We start from the raw sequence: 16,904 nt of genomic DNA, 5'->3' as shown, positions 1-16,904 counted from the left end.
AAACATCCATCGTATTCACTTCCTCACTACATTCCAATCCTATAACCTTTCCAGCCCATCCAATCCAACATGATGTTCACCAAGACTCTTGTATTTGCTTTCATTAGCACTGCTCTGGCTTTCCCAGAGGGCGTCTTAGTTTCCAACGGGCTCACTGGGGCTCCAAAGATTATAACACGCGATATTACACGATTCGAGTTGACCAAACGGGAGTCTGATCCTACTGTCATTTTAATTGAGGATCACCCCACGAATCCATTGTTAGCTCGGCAGAATTGTAACACTTGCATCCCTAATGGTTGCGGTGCTTGTCGCACAGTAGGTCAACCACACACTTACTCTACCTGACTGAAACTAACTCGAGATGGATTTGACCGGAACATCTGTACGTTATCTTCAATACCCATCATAGCTGCTCAGTGAACTGCTATCAAACTTTTCTGTCATATCATACTAACTCGTTCTTTAGCAAACTGCATGATTTATTTTGTCCATTTCCTCCTGTTCTTAGTTGTTTTTTGCTAACATAGGTACCTACGAAAGTTCTGCTGTAAAGTAAGTTCAGGAACTTTCAAACAGCAATGTTGCCGGTCTAACAAACGACAGAAAGAATTCTGCGGGACACGTTGTTGCTGAACTAAACAAAGGTACCAAGGAAGCTCGGTATAAGTATGGTATTTCTTTACACAATAATGGAGCGTAGCTAACTCGGCGCTAGGCCTGATAAACGATGGTTCCCTACGATTTCTTTCAACAAGAAATTTGCCTCTACTTTGAAATGCCGCATCTGGGATATCTTTCAAGTGTTGGTGGGGAAAAAAGCTTTCTTGGAAACTTTTTCCTAATCTGGCTGCCGCGCATTCCGGGAATCCACTTGGGCGTATCTACACTACTACAGATATCCTCTACAACTTAGCAATAAGAGCCTATATAGACCCTCCAGAGACCCTTCAATAAATTGTCAGCAGTGGTTAATTCTTTTCTCTTTCGACCTTCTTGTTCTGCTTATTCCGCCCGTTTTATCCATTGTTTATGCAGTCTATGTGGAAACTATAGCCCCAGAGCTTGAACTTACAACCCTGTTCGTCTAGTTCAAGAGCTAGAATCTTTGCTTTCCCCTCGATTAATTGTCAACATAGGCCGCTTCTGCATATTAATCATTTATATCGCGCCAGCAAAATCAAAGCGGCTTGAAGGAATTCCGACAACTGGTTCAAATCAGTCGCAGAACCGGACTGATACTTGTTATACTCCAGCTAATTTAAGTATTAATCCCACAGACAAGACTTAGAGCTCACATCTGTGTCTGCCTCAGCAACCTCCGAGCCAACCATCTTGTTATGCATAATTCCAGTTTGCCGCATTATTTCTCCTTCAATTTCTCAATGTCTCGATTAAAGATAACGAAGACATTTCAGCTCAAACGCCGATGGGTACAACGAGTTATACCAAATTCTTGCACCTGCCTTCTAAAGTTTATTCATTCATCTCGGAAATCTATCGGCACGTCCGGTTGGCTTACTTTCATCCAAGATTCTGCTGAATTTCACCCATTCACGACGTACGGACTTCCCCCTGATTTTCCGCACTTCTAAAACATCACACACTACCTGTTAGACCCGCCGAATAAAATATTCATTAGCTATCCTTTTTAGGGGATTCTTCCTATCCTACTAAAATAAGACTAAAAAAGGCCTGTCAACACAACTGTTCACATTCACTATCATTTTGCCATTCGCCATTCAATCTATCTTGTGCACTGCTGTTTTGACTTTTGTCGTCTTCTTGGCCAATGGTATTCTGAAAAGTCAAACTATCTCTCTATACCTTCAAGTGTCTAACAATCGTGACGGCTCATCGTAGGTTACGATCCAAGTCCCTGCAGCGGGCACTGTGATAGTGGAGACGGTCATTGCATCACCAACCCAAACAGAATCACTGGCCTGCCAATGCAGTCCCATCGGTTGCAAACGTAATAAAGCCATACATTCTAGTTGTTTTGTAGACTTGTACGCGAAGGAAGCACGGTTGTATGCATTCTTGAAACACCTCACCCACTCCCCTTCGGTTTACATGAACATGACTGCATTAAGCATAATCTGCGAAGATATCTAAGACTAGACTAATCTATTTACCCGCTTTTCATTATTGAATCTCATCAGAAGCCCGCAGGACAAGTGACTGTCTCTCTGATCAGGTTGACAGGTCTCTGTGATGCTGGAACGGTACGGTAGAAAACTAGCCGCCCATCGGAAGAGGGTGAAAGTATACTTGAAGGTTGGCCCGGGTGGACGCATTGCAAGCCAGAATTTGCTGTTGGCCTACAGGGCGTGAAGTCCACTGCAGAGTTACCCGATATCCCTTCTGGAAAAACATTACGAACGAGAAATCCAGTTGAGTAGGCGGAGGCGGAATTCTGGGATTGATATGCTATATTGGAATAGACAAGATTGGTGGAAGTTCGGAGGAAACAGTTGTTGGTTCCCACGGTGAGTTGCCTGAAGATAGCTATGTTGGTAGTGGCCAACTTTGCCCAGTTGCCGGTATCCACGACCAGATAGCCTCCGGAGACTGTGTCTTTGACTGTAAAGCATCCAGGAATAAGTGTGCAACTACTGGCTGGGGCAGCGGCTTGGACAGTAGTAGTGGAAGTCGTAGTCGATCGGATGGTGGTAGCTATGAGGAGCGTTGTGGCGATGGTGGTAGTGGGAGTCGGTGCGACATCAGTAGTAGTGCTGATCACAGTCTGAGTTGTGGTGAAAACAGTTGAGGTGGCTGTGATCTGGGTCTCTGTTATTGTGCCAGTTGCAACTTGTGAACAGGCGGCCGATAGCAGTGATCCAGGCCAGTTCGCAACAGATGCAGGGGTAGGCAGTGCCGCACGTTTCGCCAGATCAGGACTAGCAGCGAGAAGAGAAGACACAACGGAGGCTGGGAGATCTACATAAGGCCAAATATCAGTGTTGATGGAGTCGGTTGTGGTTGTGGCGTTGTCAGCGAACCGTCGTAAACGTGCAGGAGCTGGCAGGGTAACAGTTGCGGTAACAGTATCTACCACTGTAGTTGGATTATAAGAAGTAATGGTGGTAGAGGTTGTAACTGGGTTGGGGGTCGAGGTAACAGTGGAGTCGACAGTGGTGACGGTGACAGTGCTGATAGTTGAAACCGCGGACACCATGCTAGTGGGTGCAACATAGTTGATGTAGGATGAACAGAAGGCGGCATTCTCTGGTTGCCTCAAGTATGAAATGTCAGACGCGCAGATGGGCTGGCCGGGAGTAGCATCATTTGAGTAAATCTCTGAATATGCTATCGTGTAGTGATCGCTGCCACGCCATTGCCCCTCGTTGGAGATGATATCTGGTGTGTTTGCCCAAGTGGTGTTGTACATTGAACAAATCTGAGCTTGTGGCACTCCATTCTTCATGAGGATGTACGTGTTGAAAAATCGGCAGATGCTCCTGGAATTGAGATGATCGATGTTGAACTGGGTTTCGGCCTCGCAAGCGGTAGCGCAGCGGGATGGATCAAACGGGGCACCGTCGCTGAATTCCTTATATGTAATATATGTGTCGCGACCATTACAGTCTGAAGGCGCGTTGACGGCCTTGTTGCCAACAAAGGTGCCAGTGTACCCAGTAACTGACTCAGCGGCTGATGGATTACGAACATAGCCGTTAGAGCCAGCGATTACGACATGGAAGTCGTTACGCCACTGCCCATCATTGGTAGCAGTTTCCGGGGAAAGGACAGTGCCCCACAAAACACACTTGATGACAGTAGTTGATGCAGGATTAGGGCACGCTGTAGCAGGAACCTTTTCCGGATCACGCTCGAACAAGATGTTGAAGGAAAGACATCCTTTGGTAGTCGAGCACTTGGCAGCGCAGGCTTCAGTGTCGTAACTGGATAGGGAGAAGTATCCCATATAGGACTAATCAAATCATGTTAGGATTTCCGAAAATTCTCCGAGTTTTGTAAGACTCACTGATGTCTGCGAGGACGCCTTCTTGTTCTGGAAAACGTTCACATATCCTTCTGGAGTTTTTGCACCATTGGCGGCATCCGAAAGCTCAGAAAAAGCCAGGAATGCCTCTGGGGTATCTGAGGAAGGCACTGGGCCTGATCCGAGCGCCTGGTCGGAGCAATCCCAATCCCGCCTCAATAGTTTTGCAGAAGGAGTGATTATGTCACTCAGGGCTCCTTCTCCCATAGGAATAGTTACCGGAGGTGCCACTTCATTGGGCTCGACTATAGCACTCAGATCTATGTGTTGAGGGATCGGAGTTGCTGCTGCGAGCGTTATAAATGCGAGAAGCCCAGCTGATCTTCTCATCATGGGCAATAGAAGGTATGAGTTGAGTGAATAAAGTTGGGGGGATAACTTTCCACTGGAAGTAAGTGCGTGCTACGACTGATCGTAAACGAGCACTGCTGTTGTGTTCATCCACGAGACAACGAGGACAATTTATCTGCAGCGGAATTTTGGTGGCGTCTCAGCTGATGTATCAATCGAGATTTTTCGTTAGGAAGATTGAGAGATTTTCAGAAAGTGGCGTCGTGATGCCAAGGGCTGAGGAAGCTTGATGAAAATGATAGTGGATGTTTTTCAAAGGTCCGGACACACCAGGTTAAACTCATCTAGACATAGATACTGGAATTGGCTCCAAATTGTCATGAATCTACCACCTTGGCATTTGGTAATAGCGTTTGGAAATCGTGTGGCTGATAACCCGTCTCATCGCTGGTAAGCCATGCACTGTACTAACGGAGAGTAGTACTAGTCTACACCTTTATTGTGAATACGTCTTCTCTTAGTCCACCAGAGTCACCGGTCCCTAGACTGTATCTCAACATATGTAACCAGAACAGAGACTACTGCGTCTACATCTTGGTCCAGGCAAGAAAACACCAAACTGAACGTAATACGACTCCAATCAATGTGGCCTCAAATCACTATTACAGCGTACTGTACGGACTAAAATAAGACAAAAATGCCGTATATTTGACCGCTACATCATCAGCGCTGTTTGCGGACGACAGCTAGGCTATCTCCTGATGGGGTCCGAAGTTTAACCTTTGGAGATTACAAGCCGTAGTCCTATTATCCAACGATAACAGAATGAATACTAACTACAATGTTTTCACTTCAGGAAGTCCCATGTGATCTAATCGTGTTTCCGAGAGTATTAAGATTCGAAGTCAAATTACCGTATTCGCTTACCACAGCAACGGCCAATACGAAGCCTGGCCCCATTGCTTTTTGGGGAAAGTATCGTAACGCTAAGAGCTCAGCTTTCAGGGTCAAACTAGTCTTGGTAGTGACCTGCCAAGCCATGCACCCCTGCGTTGGGTCCACCACATTCTCAATGAAGCCTAGCAGCGAAATTTGCATGCCGTCCCTTGACATTGGTGACATGGCATATGCTTCCACGCTTGTAGTCTCTGGTTAGTCAATAAATGCCATGAACTCGAGCAAGGATGAGCGGTGAGAATAGATTGTAGTAAGGCAGCAAATTTGGTTGTGTACAGCAAATCCGGTCGAGGCCATCTATATTGCATGTTCGGCTCGAAATTGAGGTGCGCAATCATCAAGTTGGATTCACGTTGTAACACCAAGACAGAAACACTACCCGAGAGTATGCCTTCGGAAACGCCATGACAATGTGCCCTTGAAAACGGAAAAATGATTCGCACTCTACGCTAAGCTTTCCAATGACTCGCTGCTCCGAGTGTATGTTTTCTGGCTTCCTCTTCTGCTGCAGCAAAAGCTTCCGGTTTCTTCTTTTTCTCATCCCTCAGCGTATGTTTCTCCCAGTCCTTCAAGACCTGAAGCGTGGCTACAACGAGTGCCTTGTCTACTTCAGGAGATCGTATGTAAATTGCTTCATCAGGCAGGTTTTCTGCAGTATTATCGACTCCGCCGTCCCAAAAACAGTGGTCTGCAACGATGTGGCCATAGAGCGGATTCGGGTTGTATCCTGCAGCGACGAATAGCGCATGTCTGAGGGTATCGTACCTTGCGCCATCGATGGAGGAAACTCTGCTGCTCGTGACCCACATGTAAGCGCGTCGGTCGGCCCCAATAAATCTCAAGGAGTCGTAATTCAGCGCATGTACATATGTTGTCATGATGTCTCGGGAGTTGGGTCCACTCGGCGTTAGAACTTCAGACTTTCGCATATTGGTTTTTGGGTCTATCTTGAGCTCATATGTCCATGTCGCGGCTTGCTGTTTGCTAGCCTTCGTCCCAAGATTCTCAAGTTGCTCGTTGCACGTCATAGTCCAGGACAGCTTTGGGCTACGAAAACTACTAGCAACAGATTTGAACTTGAAAGAAAATGCTGGAGGTGCAGAATCTTTTGTCTTGTCGGAGGCCCGTTTTCCGCTCCATGTCGACGATGGCGGCGTGTCGAGCCAACAAGAACCCGAGGCATGTTTGCTCTCCCGACCGGCGTACAATGTTTGAAGTATTGGTGGTGGACTCCATTGTGGAGGATAAGGTGCTTGGCGATATTGTTCCACATAGGAAGGCAATGAAGAATGATGTAGAGCAACGGGTGGTTGGTTCACGGGCTGCTGGTCTGGGTAAACTGGTATCGGGAGAGTATGCTCTGGGAGTTTGGGGCCTGAGTACGCGATGGGAAAAGGCTCCACCACGACTTCTGGCAATGTGCTGAACCTAGTCACATCTATCTTCTGAGGATGATTCAGAGATCCTGGACTCGATGGTGCAGCATGTGTCCCTACGCTCTTTGAATGGGGGCGTAATGACTGCGCAGATCGGTGGTGGGTAATCGGTATCGAAATCGAGTTTCGAGGCGCTATACCGCATGGAGATTGAGTATTAGAATAGGAAACACTTCGTGAATGTGGTCGCAGCGTTTGTACAGACTGGTGTTGGTGCAGTGATGGCGTCAGGTGTTGGGGGCTTCCAGGAAACGGGTTCACCAACGGTGTAGAGTCTGTGACGTCTAGTTGTGATATCCTACGCGCGAGGATTTCATCCTGCTTCAATTGCTCTTCAGACGTAGTTGTTGGTGGGGCTGATGGTAATGGTGCTGGCAATTCTGCGATTACTGGAGCTGGCTCTGTGCTGCCGTAGTGAGGTTGAACGTATGATCCTGCAGCTAGCGCATATTGAGCGTACTCGGGGTGATGGTTTGGGGAGTAATGGTATGCAGGCTGCGCCAGCGAAGGCGGCGTTTGTTGATACTGCCGCGACTGCCACGGCTGTTGATATGGATTGAAATTTGGCGATGCCATGACCCCTTGCAGATTCAACTTGGTACCCTTGGTTGCGATAGGGGACTCGACTTTTTGCGCGCAATGAAGGGACCAGTTCGTGCCTAAGACGTCCGGCCAAAGGGATGCGCGATCATGTACGCAAGACAACCAGTCGAGATGATACGTCGCAGAGCTTCTTCCCAGACGAAGACAGATGAGCCTGTTGGTCGAAAATGATGTAAGTATGGAGTGGAGTGTGTGATACTGCGGGATGTGGGGAGTACTGAGTACCAACCTTTGTTTTGGCGCGTCTCGGCCCCCAGCGCGGGACACTGGTTGCCTAACCGATCGCCCTTAGCCGTCGTCACATCGGGCGGCTAGCCACCCTTTCGCAATTCCCACGGTACGATAAGCAACAGAGCAGCCTTGTTCACGCAGATGCTGATGCGGAGTAGGAAGCGGAATATATGGGGAATATGCTAGTAGTACCCATAGCAGTAAGCAGCTGCCCGTGGGTGATGTGCCGTCACTCCGCATATGCCAATGTTGTCAAAGTCAGCCATCGTCTTACGCCCCGCAGATACTATACGTCATGGCTGTGTATATGTCGAGGGGGCAGCACATCATACATTATGATCAACTTTGTCGCTGGGGCATCTCAGTTTTCATAGCCGATGTTTGGTGGGGAACAGTCGACTATGTGCAAGATCTGAAAGGCGCCTCTTCCAGAACTAGTACACATAACTACATGATACGGCCAGCATAAAGGACATTTGCAGAATTTTAGGCATCCAGATTCGATATGCTCTGCTGGCACACAAGAGGACATAACTTAACATTGTTATTTTGATGCGCGAAATCAATGAGTCCTATGACCAGATGCCAAAGGATCCGTCGCCCTCTAATAAATGTGGGGTTTTCGTTATGCACCAGCCAGCCAACTATGCGCACTAGCAACCGTTCAACCACCCAAAGTGCAGGAACCCTAGTCACATTCCCGGAAATACCGATCAGGGTCGAAGCTCTACACATTGTGCTGCTGAGTAGATGATCCAGCATTGGATATGGCATGCCATATCCTGTACCAATAGATCCTACACCATATGTCATTTATCCTCATTGAGCTTTTGATATGAGTTGTATCAAACATAATCTAGCACAACAAATAACAACCCATTTACGACTTGACCCACACAGCACTTCAGTCTCTAGGACTAAGGTTATGGGAAAATAGTGTTAGTGGACATTGCAACAGCGTCTAATCAAACTACGCGCAAGCGAAGCACGCATGATGCGTCATCGCCACATACGTACTTAGGGCTAGAACCGCTCCATCATCTGCCTGAAATCAAGCTTGATATTAAAATCATATGTAATGAGAATTTTCTACAGGAGACAAACACCTTGCTGAGACGTCTTTTTTTCACCAGGCTATTCTATGAAATCAGGTGGAAGAAGAGACATAATTTTCAACAAGTCTAAACACTCATGCTAATTTCCTTGACACCTTTTCAAAACATTGATGGTCTTCACTAATGTGTAACTTGTCTCTTCTACTATTAGGCTACATTTTGACTAACAACATGCTACTAGGAAGTTATTAACCTGGTGCTATGGTTTTCTATTTCGTTGTACTACTTTCTATTTAGCACCCTGACACCTGTATCATTAGTTTAAAGACCAAGACCCTTACAAGGCCCATCCTTCCAGGAATACTCATCCTCCCAACACACGTACGGAAACTCCCTGAACAGAATTTTTTGTACTGTAGCAGAGTAGAAAACGTTAGTCACTGATCGGAAAAGGTAAAAGGAAGGCGAGGGCTGTTGTGAGGGAGTGATGTAACTTACTGCAAAAAACTAGTCTCGCATCCACGGACAATTCGAGGTACATGGGGTACTTCTGGTTGTACTTCTTACTGTAGTATTCGACGTAGTTGTATCTGAAACCCATCAAGTTGCCGTCGCCGCACTCGAATGTGCTGACGCCGCTGCAGTCCTTGTCCCATAGGAGAGGGCAGTGTCGCGTAGCTCGACACTTTTCGACGCCGTCTTCCTTGACCCAAGCTTCGAGTTCGATGCCGGAAGTGACGCCCATATGAGCCTTGATATGCGCTTGGAGGCAAGGAACTTTCTCCGACTTGGCGCACATGCCCGGCGCACAGAAGCGGATGTAGTCGCATCCACCATTGATGCTACCGCCACACCCGTTCTGTCGAGCAGAGATGAGGCCCATGTCCCTTATTGCGACGCTGCTCTGGTTCTGCGGGATGCTCGGAACAGAAAGCTCCTGTTCACCCAGTTCATTATCAGCTGGCTGTCCCTGAGGATGAGAGTCCTCTTCGGGCCTTAAACTGGGTTCAGGTGTCGGAACCGATGGGTCTACTGTGATACTTTTATCGTCGATAAGGGAGGGTGGCGCCGTTGCGTCCGTCGGGGCAGCAATAAAATCTGCCTGAGCACATCTGGCTATAACAGTGGTGCTCAGGCAAATGGAGTACTCGCCTGAACACGAAGGGGTGCCCGTTGCAGAGTATGTAGAGTAGCAGGGCCTAGTTGGTACGCAGAGATCCTGAGTCACGCAAACTGACTTGCCGCCAGAACCATTACACCTAGTCGTGTGAAGATACGAGCTGCACTCGCTGCCACTATAAGGCGGCTCGAGCGTCGTGAGAGTGGGCGCCCCTGGGAGATTCTGTCGGGTTGTGGTAGGCGTGACCTGTCCTCCGTTACCATTGCCGCCGTTGGACGTCCTAGTGCCGCCTAATGGGTTGCGATTCCATCCCCATGTAGTCACGGTCGTTCCGGAAAATACAGTTGTTCCTTTTGTGCGGCTTACGCCGGCTGGGAGCTTCTCATGTGTGTCCTGCAGCCTGGGATCATATGTAGGTCTGTAACTTTGTGAACATACTGTACTAAGTTAAGTTGAAATAGAGAAAAGAACTTACGCTGGACAGCTTCCCCCTGTGGTAGTCGTTTCTTTGCCTGTAGCTGAGCATTCGCTGACGAGTGAGGTAGAGTAAGTCGTGCAATCCTTCGTGCGCTGAGCATCACAAGAGACCCAGCGGTCTGTGACAGTCCTCGTCGTGCACTCTTCCTCTTCTTCTGGATCATTGGGATCACCACCGCCGCCATCGCTTCCAACGCCACCACTACCGTGTGGACAGACCGGTCCAACGCAGTTAAGATTAGGAGTATTGCAAAGAGGGCCGATGCAGCCGCAGATACCTAAGCATGGACGCCCGCGGCCTCTACCGCCACCGCCACCACCACCACCTCCACTATTATCATCATCTTCTGCACCACCGCAATTGACTTTGCAACGGCTTCCACACTTTTGTCCAGGCTTGCAGGTCGGCTTTGGCGGCCCTCTGACGGCAGTGACAGATGATGGCTTACCCGGAGGAGGGGGTGGTGGAGGGGGGAAAGGGTTATCATCGTCTGAATTAATGGTAGGCCAGGGCCCAGGCGAATATGTCCAAGTGACGGGTGGCTGTCCTGTTCTAGTCCTGGTGAGAGTGACTGGCGGGAAATCGACACTCGAAGTGAGGCCTACTGTAGTCCGATTCCTCTCATCCTCATTCCTACCGCTGATCCATATCACGTTCCACACTTCGATCAGGGTCGTGGTGACGGGGGGAAGGGTGATGACGGTGCTAGTTGTCACTACGGTTGTGTCCCAAGTGTCGAGGAATGAAATGGTGGCGGGGGGCCGGGAGATGATGGTTGGCTTGTCGAGGGACCACGGGGGCATGATTAGTGTACACGGCGGGAAACACGACGCGACTGGGTTTGGATCGTCGTAGACCTCGGGTGCAATGTAAACGGGCCCGGAACCTTTGCCATTTGACGGCGCCTCAAGACAGGCGCCGCTCTGACAACCCTTACCGCAGTGAGCCTCAGAATTACCGCAATAACCGAACGAGGAACAACAGCTTCCCTGGGGCCAGAGACCGCAGAACACGCCGTTGGCCGAGGCGCCACAGGATCCATCAGTTGTTTCCTGTCCCACCAAACACTTTCCACTCACGCAGCCAGAGCCGCAGTGTGTCTCGCTACTGCCACAGTAGCCGTATGACGAGCAACAGTTGCCGAAAGTGCTATCCTCGCACTTGAAGCCGCCATTATTGGGACCGCATCTTCCGTCAGTGGACACTGGGGCACTGTCACTATCACCACTGCCCGAGTTGAAGTCGACGGACCATGCCATTGTGCCGCCAAAGCAGAGGTTGTTGGCAAACTTGCGCTTCATCTCATGTGTCTCCTCGTCATCATAGCCGATCCACTGGTCATCCCAAATGAGCTCCTTCATCATGGATTCAGTGTTGAGGCGCGGCGTCAGGTTCTTCTCCTTTATAAGCTTCTTGATCTCAAGGAGTGACATGACTCCCGCTTGGCGGGTACACTCGGCCGGCTTGCTGGGGCCTGAAAAGGGACATAGAAGCTTGTTGCAGCTGGGGTCTGTAATGAATTGTCAGCTGACCTGCACTAGTGATCACCGAATGGCGTCCCAGTGTACCTGATAATGTATATCCTCTTCCATACCAGGCAAGGCCAAAGTTGATCTTGGCCGGATCCAAGTTTGCATACCAGAGAGGCAAGGTATTCTAAGTCACATCGTGTCAGTATGATCCCGCAGTCATATGTCTTTATCCAGAAACCACAAAGTCAGTGTTGACTGAATACTTACTGTATTACATTAGTAGATGGCGTAAATGACATAGCTTTATGATAGCTCACCATTGTAAATCTCGCGCACATCGGCCTGGCCGCGCACCAGAGATCCCAAAGTCTCGACATCAGAGTCCCACGAACCATGTAAATCGTACGCCATGAATCCGAAGAAGTCAACATAGGGCTGCATGGCTTCTGCGTCAAAGTACCGAAGATACCAATAGTCTGGCGCCAGAGTCAAACTAATGCCGTACTTGTTTCCGTATGCCTCTCTCATCTCCCTGACCAGCTTCGTGAAGTTTTCTGTGTCTCCTTTAGCGCCTCCCCGCTTCGGCTCCACAGGGTACTCCCAGTCCAGGTCAACTCCCGTAAAGCCGTACTTATCCATGAATTCAGCCGTGGATTGGATGAATGCGGCTCTATTCTCACGGGTGGAGCAGAGGTCGCTCCAAGTCGTGTGTGTGTTGCCCTCGTCACTAAATGTGTAGCCACCAACGGCAATCCAGGTATTCGTGTCGAGTGCTGTGAAATCCTTCATCAGTGGGATATCAGCGTCATCCCAGGGCCGGATCCTAAAGGTCTTTGGGTCGATAGAAGCAAACGAGAAGAAGAGATGGGTGTAGTCCTTGGCTTTAATATCCTTGGGGAAGATGCGGTTACACAGGCGGTCTCTACTGTTAGAGGCTAGGTAATACCCAATAGTACGGGCCTTTGTCGATCCAGAGCCCTCTCCACATGTCTTTGGTCGGATGATCTCACATGAGCCGAAGTTTTTCTGGCACGGTGTAAATTTGTTTGGCCCGATGCAGTGAACTTCGGATGTTCCACACCATCCACCTGAGATTGTATGCTTAGTAAGAGGCAAGCGCTAGTTACAGAACTAATGGCCACGACTACTCACCCCAACTACAGCATAAGTTCATTCCACACTTTGTGTTTCCTCCTTCGGAAAAGTTACCGCACATGGCAACAGCATCACAGTTGCTTGTGCAGCCGACTCCACAAAAGTCTTGACCGTAACCACATATTCCCTGAGGACCGCAGCAACTGGTAAAATCAGAATCCTTTTCCTTTACAAGCCTTCCTTGTTTTTCACAAGGAATGAAGCGTGAGAACCGACCTTTTGTCGGGGCAAGGGGCCTTTTTGCACAAAAGGCCTCCGTTTCCATCTTCTTCGCGCTGTCTTTTGTGGAAGATGCTCTCCGAAAAACCCGACTCCATGGATGAATCGCTTCTGTTAATCTGGCTACCTGTAAACAAGGACATGATGCTGAGATAGGGAATGGGAGGTGCGTGCTCCGGAGACTGGTGGGTAATATCCGGTGATTCCACCGCTAGAGCACCCTGCAAGGCAATAAGGGCAAGCCCAAAAAGACACACTGGTTTTTGGAAGCGTGCCATTTTTGACTCTGGTACATTTGCCTTAAGGAAAAGAAAAGAAGGGCTGTGGGAGGGCTGTCTTCCCTACAGGATACCATAGGTTTTATGTACATATCCTGATACCACTCTTCTACTCATGCCAGGGTTCTATTCTTGAGTATACAAGTCTAACGGTGTTTTCTACTGCTCATCTCCGTAACATGCAATCACTCCAAAATTTACTAACCCACCAAAATCCTCAACCTGCAAGCAAGGATATGGCCCACCTTTTTGTGGCACAGTTAGGGGAATCTACACAGTATGTTTTTTTTCTTATGGCACGTCGAGGGTAGCCCACAATTTCTTCATGTGGCACGGTTAGGGGAACATACGATTTTTGCATGTGGCACAGTTAGGGGAACGTATGATGTTTGCAAGACTGATCCTTCGCGTGCCAAGCGTCCTAGAAGCGCCGAGTTCCCATGACACGTATGACCGGTCATTATATTGTACTCAGTTTGGAATGCTTAGTAGGTTTGAAAAGGTTATTGGTCACATGCTAAGCGTTTTTCTAATGGTTCTATTCACCGTAATCTTTTCATTTCCCGTCTCATATCTTGCTACTTGGATTTTCACGTTCTAAGCACATTTAACCTTTCTGCGTTTCTTGGCAGTTGCTCGCGCGCAGAGCCGATTGTTCCGAGACTACAAGCTCCATATTTCGCTGGCTAGACTCGTTGCATCATGGTGAACACAAATATCTCAAAAGACGACCGGGGTTGACAGTGAGGGTAGAAGTGCAGGGCGCAGGAAATGTTTGCAGAGAGTACTCGAATATGTGCAAATCTCGTTCCATTACCGTGTGCAGGAAAAGTTGGACTTCTCTCAATTCCCACGCAATTGCAGTATTTACGCATTTACATATATGCTTTGTGTTCGAGTTTTCATGTGTGCATTTCTCTTGTGAACCATAGTTCGGCAGCCGGAAATCCCTCTGCTAGCGTCGTAACATGTTCTCGGTTATATTTACTGCATAAATATCACTATCTCTGTTAAGTCCGTGACTCCATCTTCTCTCCAAACACTCAACTCGAAAGCCCCACCGACAGCACTACAAGCGACCATGACAGCGAATGTTGAAGGAGACGCATTCAGCAGACTTCCTGTGGAGCTCAGGATCAAAATCCTTAAACTATCACCGGACCTCTTTTCACTACGAAGCTTAGCCCATGCGTCGCCGGCCTTAGGCAGAGTACTCGACAGATATCCGCTCGAAATTTTGGAGGTAGTCTTAGACGTTACCGTTTCTGTAGAGACTCGTCGGCTGATGAGCGCGGTTCTCAAAGCTCGGTTTTCGCGCTTTCCAGCTTCCCTGTCCGAGGCTCAAAAGGTGGCTAAAATTGACTCGCCTGCGATCACCGACGAAATGCGTTCGGTCAGACTGGACCGGGCCGCCGCGGCAGTACGGTCCATGCTCACTACCGCCGAGAATGTCCATGCCTGGTCTCATGCCTGCCTCGAACATTTAATACGAAAATCTATGGAGTTGCGGCCCGCTACCTTCGTTCACCCCTTCCATAGCAGTCTATCCTGGGAACGATGGGGAAAAGTCGAAAGTCATGACGACTATATCCCACAGTATACTGGCCCGCCTTCGTGGGTAGAGGAGCAGCGGGTGGTCAAAGCATTCTGGCGACTACAGTTCCTCCTTGAACTGCAGGGCGCTAGTAACAAGAGTCGCCTGATGACTTATTGGCCAGCACAAGAAGTTGACGTGTTGTCCAAGAGCAGCCCAGATGACTTTTATGAAATGTTCCCATATCAGCAGGATCAGACCTTGACCGCATGTGATTTTTTTGGTGGAGTTACCTCGGGTACTATTACTTCGGTGGAGGCTGTCCATGACAATACTCACGGGCTGCCAACGATACGTTGGACTGAAAATACAGTACCAAGGTGGCCATGTGCCGAGCCACTCTCATTCGAGATTAACAAAGACTTTTTTCGTCAGGGGCAAAACTGTGTCGACCTAACGCCACCGTCGTACCATTTTCAGTATCTGATGTCTATACCTCATCCTGAAGGCGAGTCGTGTCTTCTCGGGCTCCCATTTCAACCTTATCGCAAATATGGGTTCGCCATATGGGACGAGAAGCGTATGGTCGATCTGGGCATGCGGGACCCAAAAAGGAAGTCGCTCTTGGCAAACCGTATATTTTATTCTTTTAGGTGGTGGAGCATCTTGACTGAGGAGGAATTGCAGCAGGGCCTGCGCAACAGGGACCGCATACTCAATCGTAGACCTTAATTTCCGTAGATATTAGTGTCTAGTTGGATTGCCGCAAGATTAAGAGACGTAATTGAAAGCGAGCAGGAAAATTGATTGATTTGGACTATCGAATAAGATAATCAAAGAAGCTCGAGATTGAGAGTTCGTGATACAGAGGGGTGACATAGAAAAAATATGTTACTAAAAGTTGCTATTTTTAAACTAGTATAACTTAGCGAATATAGGGACTATTCCTAATCGGGTTAGTGATTTGAAAAGCCAAGAAGCTCTACTTTTACCTAGATAGGACTAGTGCTTGCTTAGTTAGCATAAGGAAGGAGATAAACTGCCTTAAACTTAGGAGTTAAAAAAACACAAAGTTAAAGTTATTATAACTTTTAAGTAGACGTATTAAATTTCTTAAAAAAAATATATATTATAGTACTATATATAGAGATCACGTGACTAAAAATTTAGGTAATATTTCTTACTTAAGTATTTAAATAAAAAATAAAGAAAAAAGTAGCTATTGCTTATATAAGCTATATTACTAATCTAGCTTAGTAATCCTTTAGTATATATTCTTATCTTCTAGAAAAAAAATTTTGAATCTGTAATCTCTTAAAATAGACCTAAAATTATTAAATTTTAAAGCTGAAATCCAACGACTTTTAAACGCTAATATTTTAACTAAAGATATTATAAATATATTAAATAAGCCTTCTACTTCTATTTATTTAGCTATATCTCGAATTAGAAAGAAAAAAAAAGAAAAAAATTAAGCTATAACAATAAAAAAAAGCAAAGCTTTAAAAGTAACTTCTAGAGTTAAAAGAGCTATTAATAGAGACTTAACTAGAAGCCCTAAGAAGCAAAATAAAAGATTATTAGAAGAAAATAATCTAGATATATTAACTAGAAGCTTATAAAGGATTTTAAAAGAAGAAGGTTATTATTATAACGTTACAACTAAAAAGTAAATTTTAAATAAATTTAAAGCTAAAAATTAACTTAAATTTACTAAAGAAAGAGTAAAAGAGCTAGGAAATATTAATTTTAGTAAAATTATATTTTCTAATAAGTTAGTAATACAAAGAGGGCACAGTTCTAGAAATAAATTTATAAGAACAAGGCAAAATTTTAATATTAGAAAGAAATTCGTTTCTAAAGGCAATAAAAGTACGTTTAAAAAAAATTCTAATAAGCTATTTTATTCTATTTAATATGTAGTTTTTTTCTATAATTTTAGCTTTTTAATAGCGCGCTTACTAATCAAGTAATAGGCCGCGATATTACTATTTAAGTTTAGGGAGCTATTTAGGTAGGCGGTAAATCTAATTTAATAGTTATTAAAACGCTAGAAATATCTATTAATT

At 46.8% G+C, this 16,904-nt stretch overlaps 4 protein-coding genes across 4 annotated transcripts; 1 reads left to right on the top strand and 3 right to left on the bottom strand.

The window, feature by feature from the left end:
- Positions 1-2,158: 2,158 nt before the first annotated feature.
- PSV08DRAFT_190820 (uncharacterized protein) lies at positions 2,159-4,339 on the bottom strand (the record flags this gene model as incomplete). Its single annotated transcript, XM_014222306.2, has 2 exons — positions 2,159-3,934; positions 3,989-4,339. The coding sequence occupies 2 exons, from the start codon at positions 4,337-4,339 to the stop codon at positions 2,159-2,161; spliced, it is 2,127 nt and encodes a 708-aa protein (XP_014077781.2).
- Positions 4,340-5,486: 1,147 nt separating this feature from the next.
- PSV08DRAFT_211173 (uncharacterized protein) lies at positions 5,487-7,266 on the bottom strand (the record flags this gene model as incomplete). The annotated part of the gene is made up of 1 exon (XM_014222305.2): positions 5,487-7,266. The coding sequence occupies one exon, from the start codon at positions 7,264-7,266 to the stop codon at positions 5,704-5,706; it is 1,563 nt and encodes a 520-aa protein (XP_014077780.2). The 3' UTR covers positions 5,487-5,703.
- A 1,634-nt stretch (positions 7,267-8,900) lies between these two features.
- On the bottom strand, positions 8,901-13,301 carry PSV08DRAFT_190461 (uncharacterized protein; the record flags this gene model as incomplete). Its single annotated transcript, XM_014222303.2, has 7 exons — positions 8,901-8,992; positions 9,078-10,117; positions 10,175-11,687; positions 11,746-11,833; positions 11,986-12,737; positions 12,802-12,947; positions 13,021-13,301. 7 exons carry the CDS (start codon positions 13,299-13,301, stop codon positions 8,901-8,903), a joined length of 3,912 nt encoding a protein of 1,303 aa, XP_014077778.2.
- Positions 13,302-14,327: 1,026 nt separating this feature from the next.
- On the top strand, positions 14,328-15,567 carry PSV08DRAFT_231898 (uncharacterized protein; the record flags this gene model as incomplete). The annotated part of the gene is made up of 1 exon (XM_014222302.2): positions 14,328-15,567. Exon 1 carries the CDS (start codon positions 14,383-14,385, stop codon positions 15,565-15,567), a length of 1,185 nt encoding a protein of 394 aa, XP_014077777.1. The 5' UTR covers positions 14,328-14,382.
- Positions 15,568-16,904: the final 1,337 nt, after the last annotated feature.

The sequence above is a fragment of the Bipolaris maydis genome (genome assembly GCF_028858645.1).
Source record: "Bipolaris maydis strain C4 unplaced genomic scaffold PSV08scaffold_17, whole genome shotgun sequence".
In the NCBI taxonomy this organism is placed as follows: Eukaryota; Fungi; Ascomycota; class Dothideomycetes; order Pleosporales; family Pleosporaceae; genus Bipolaris; species Bipolaris maydis.
Note: the sequence above shows the minus strand (reverse complement) of the source record. Positions and strands in the feature narration are given on the sequence as shown.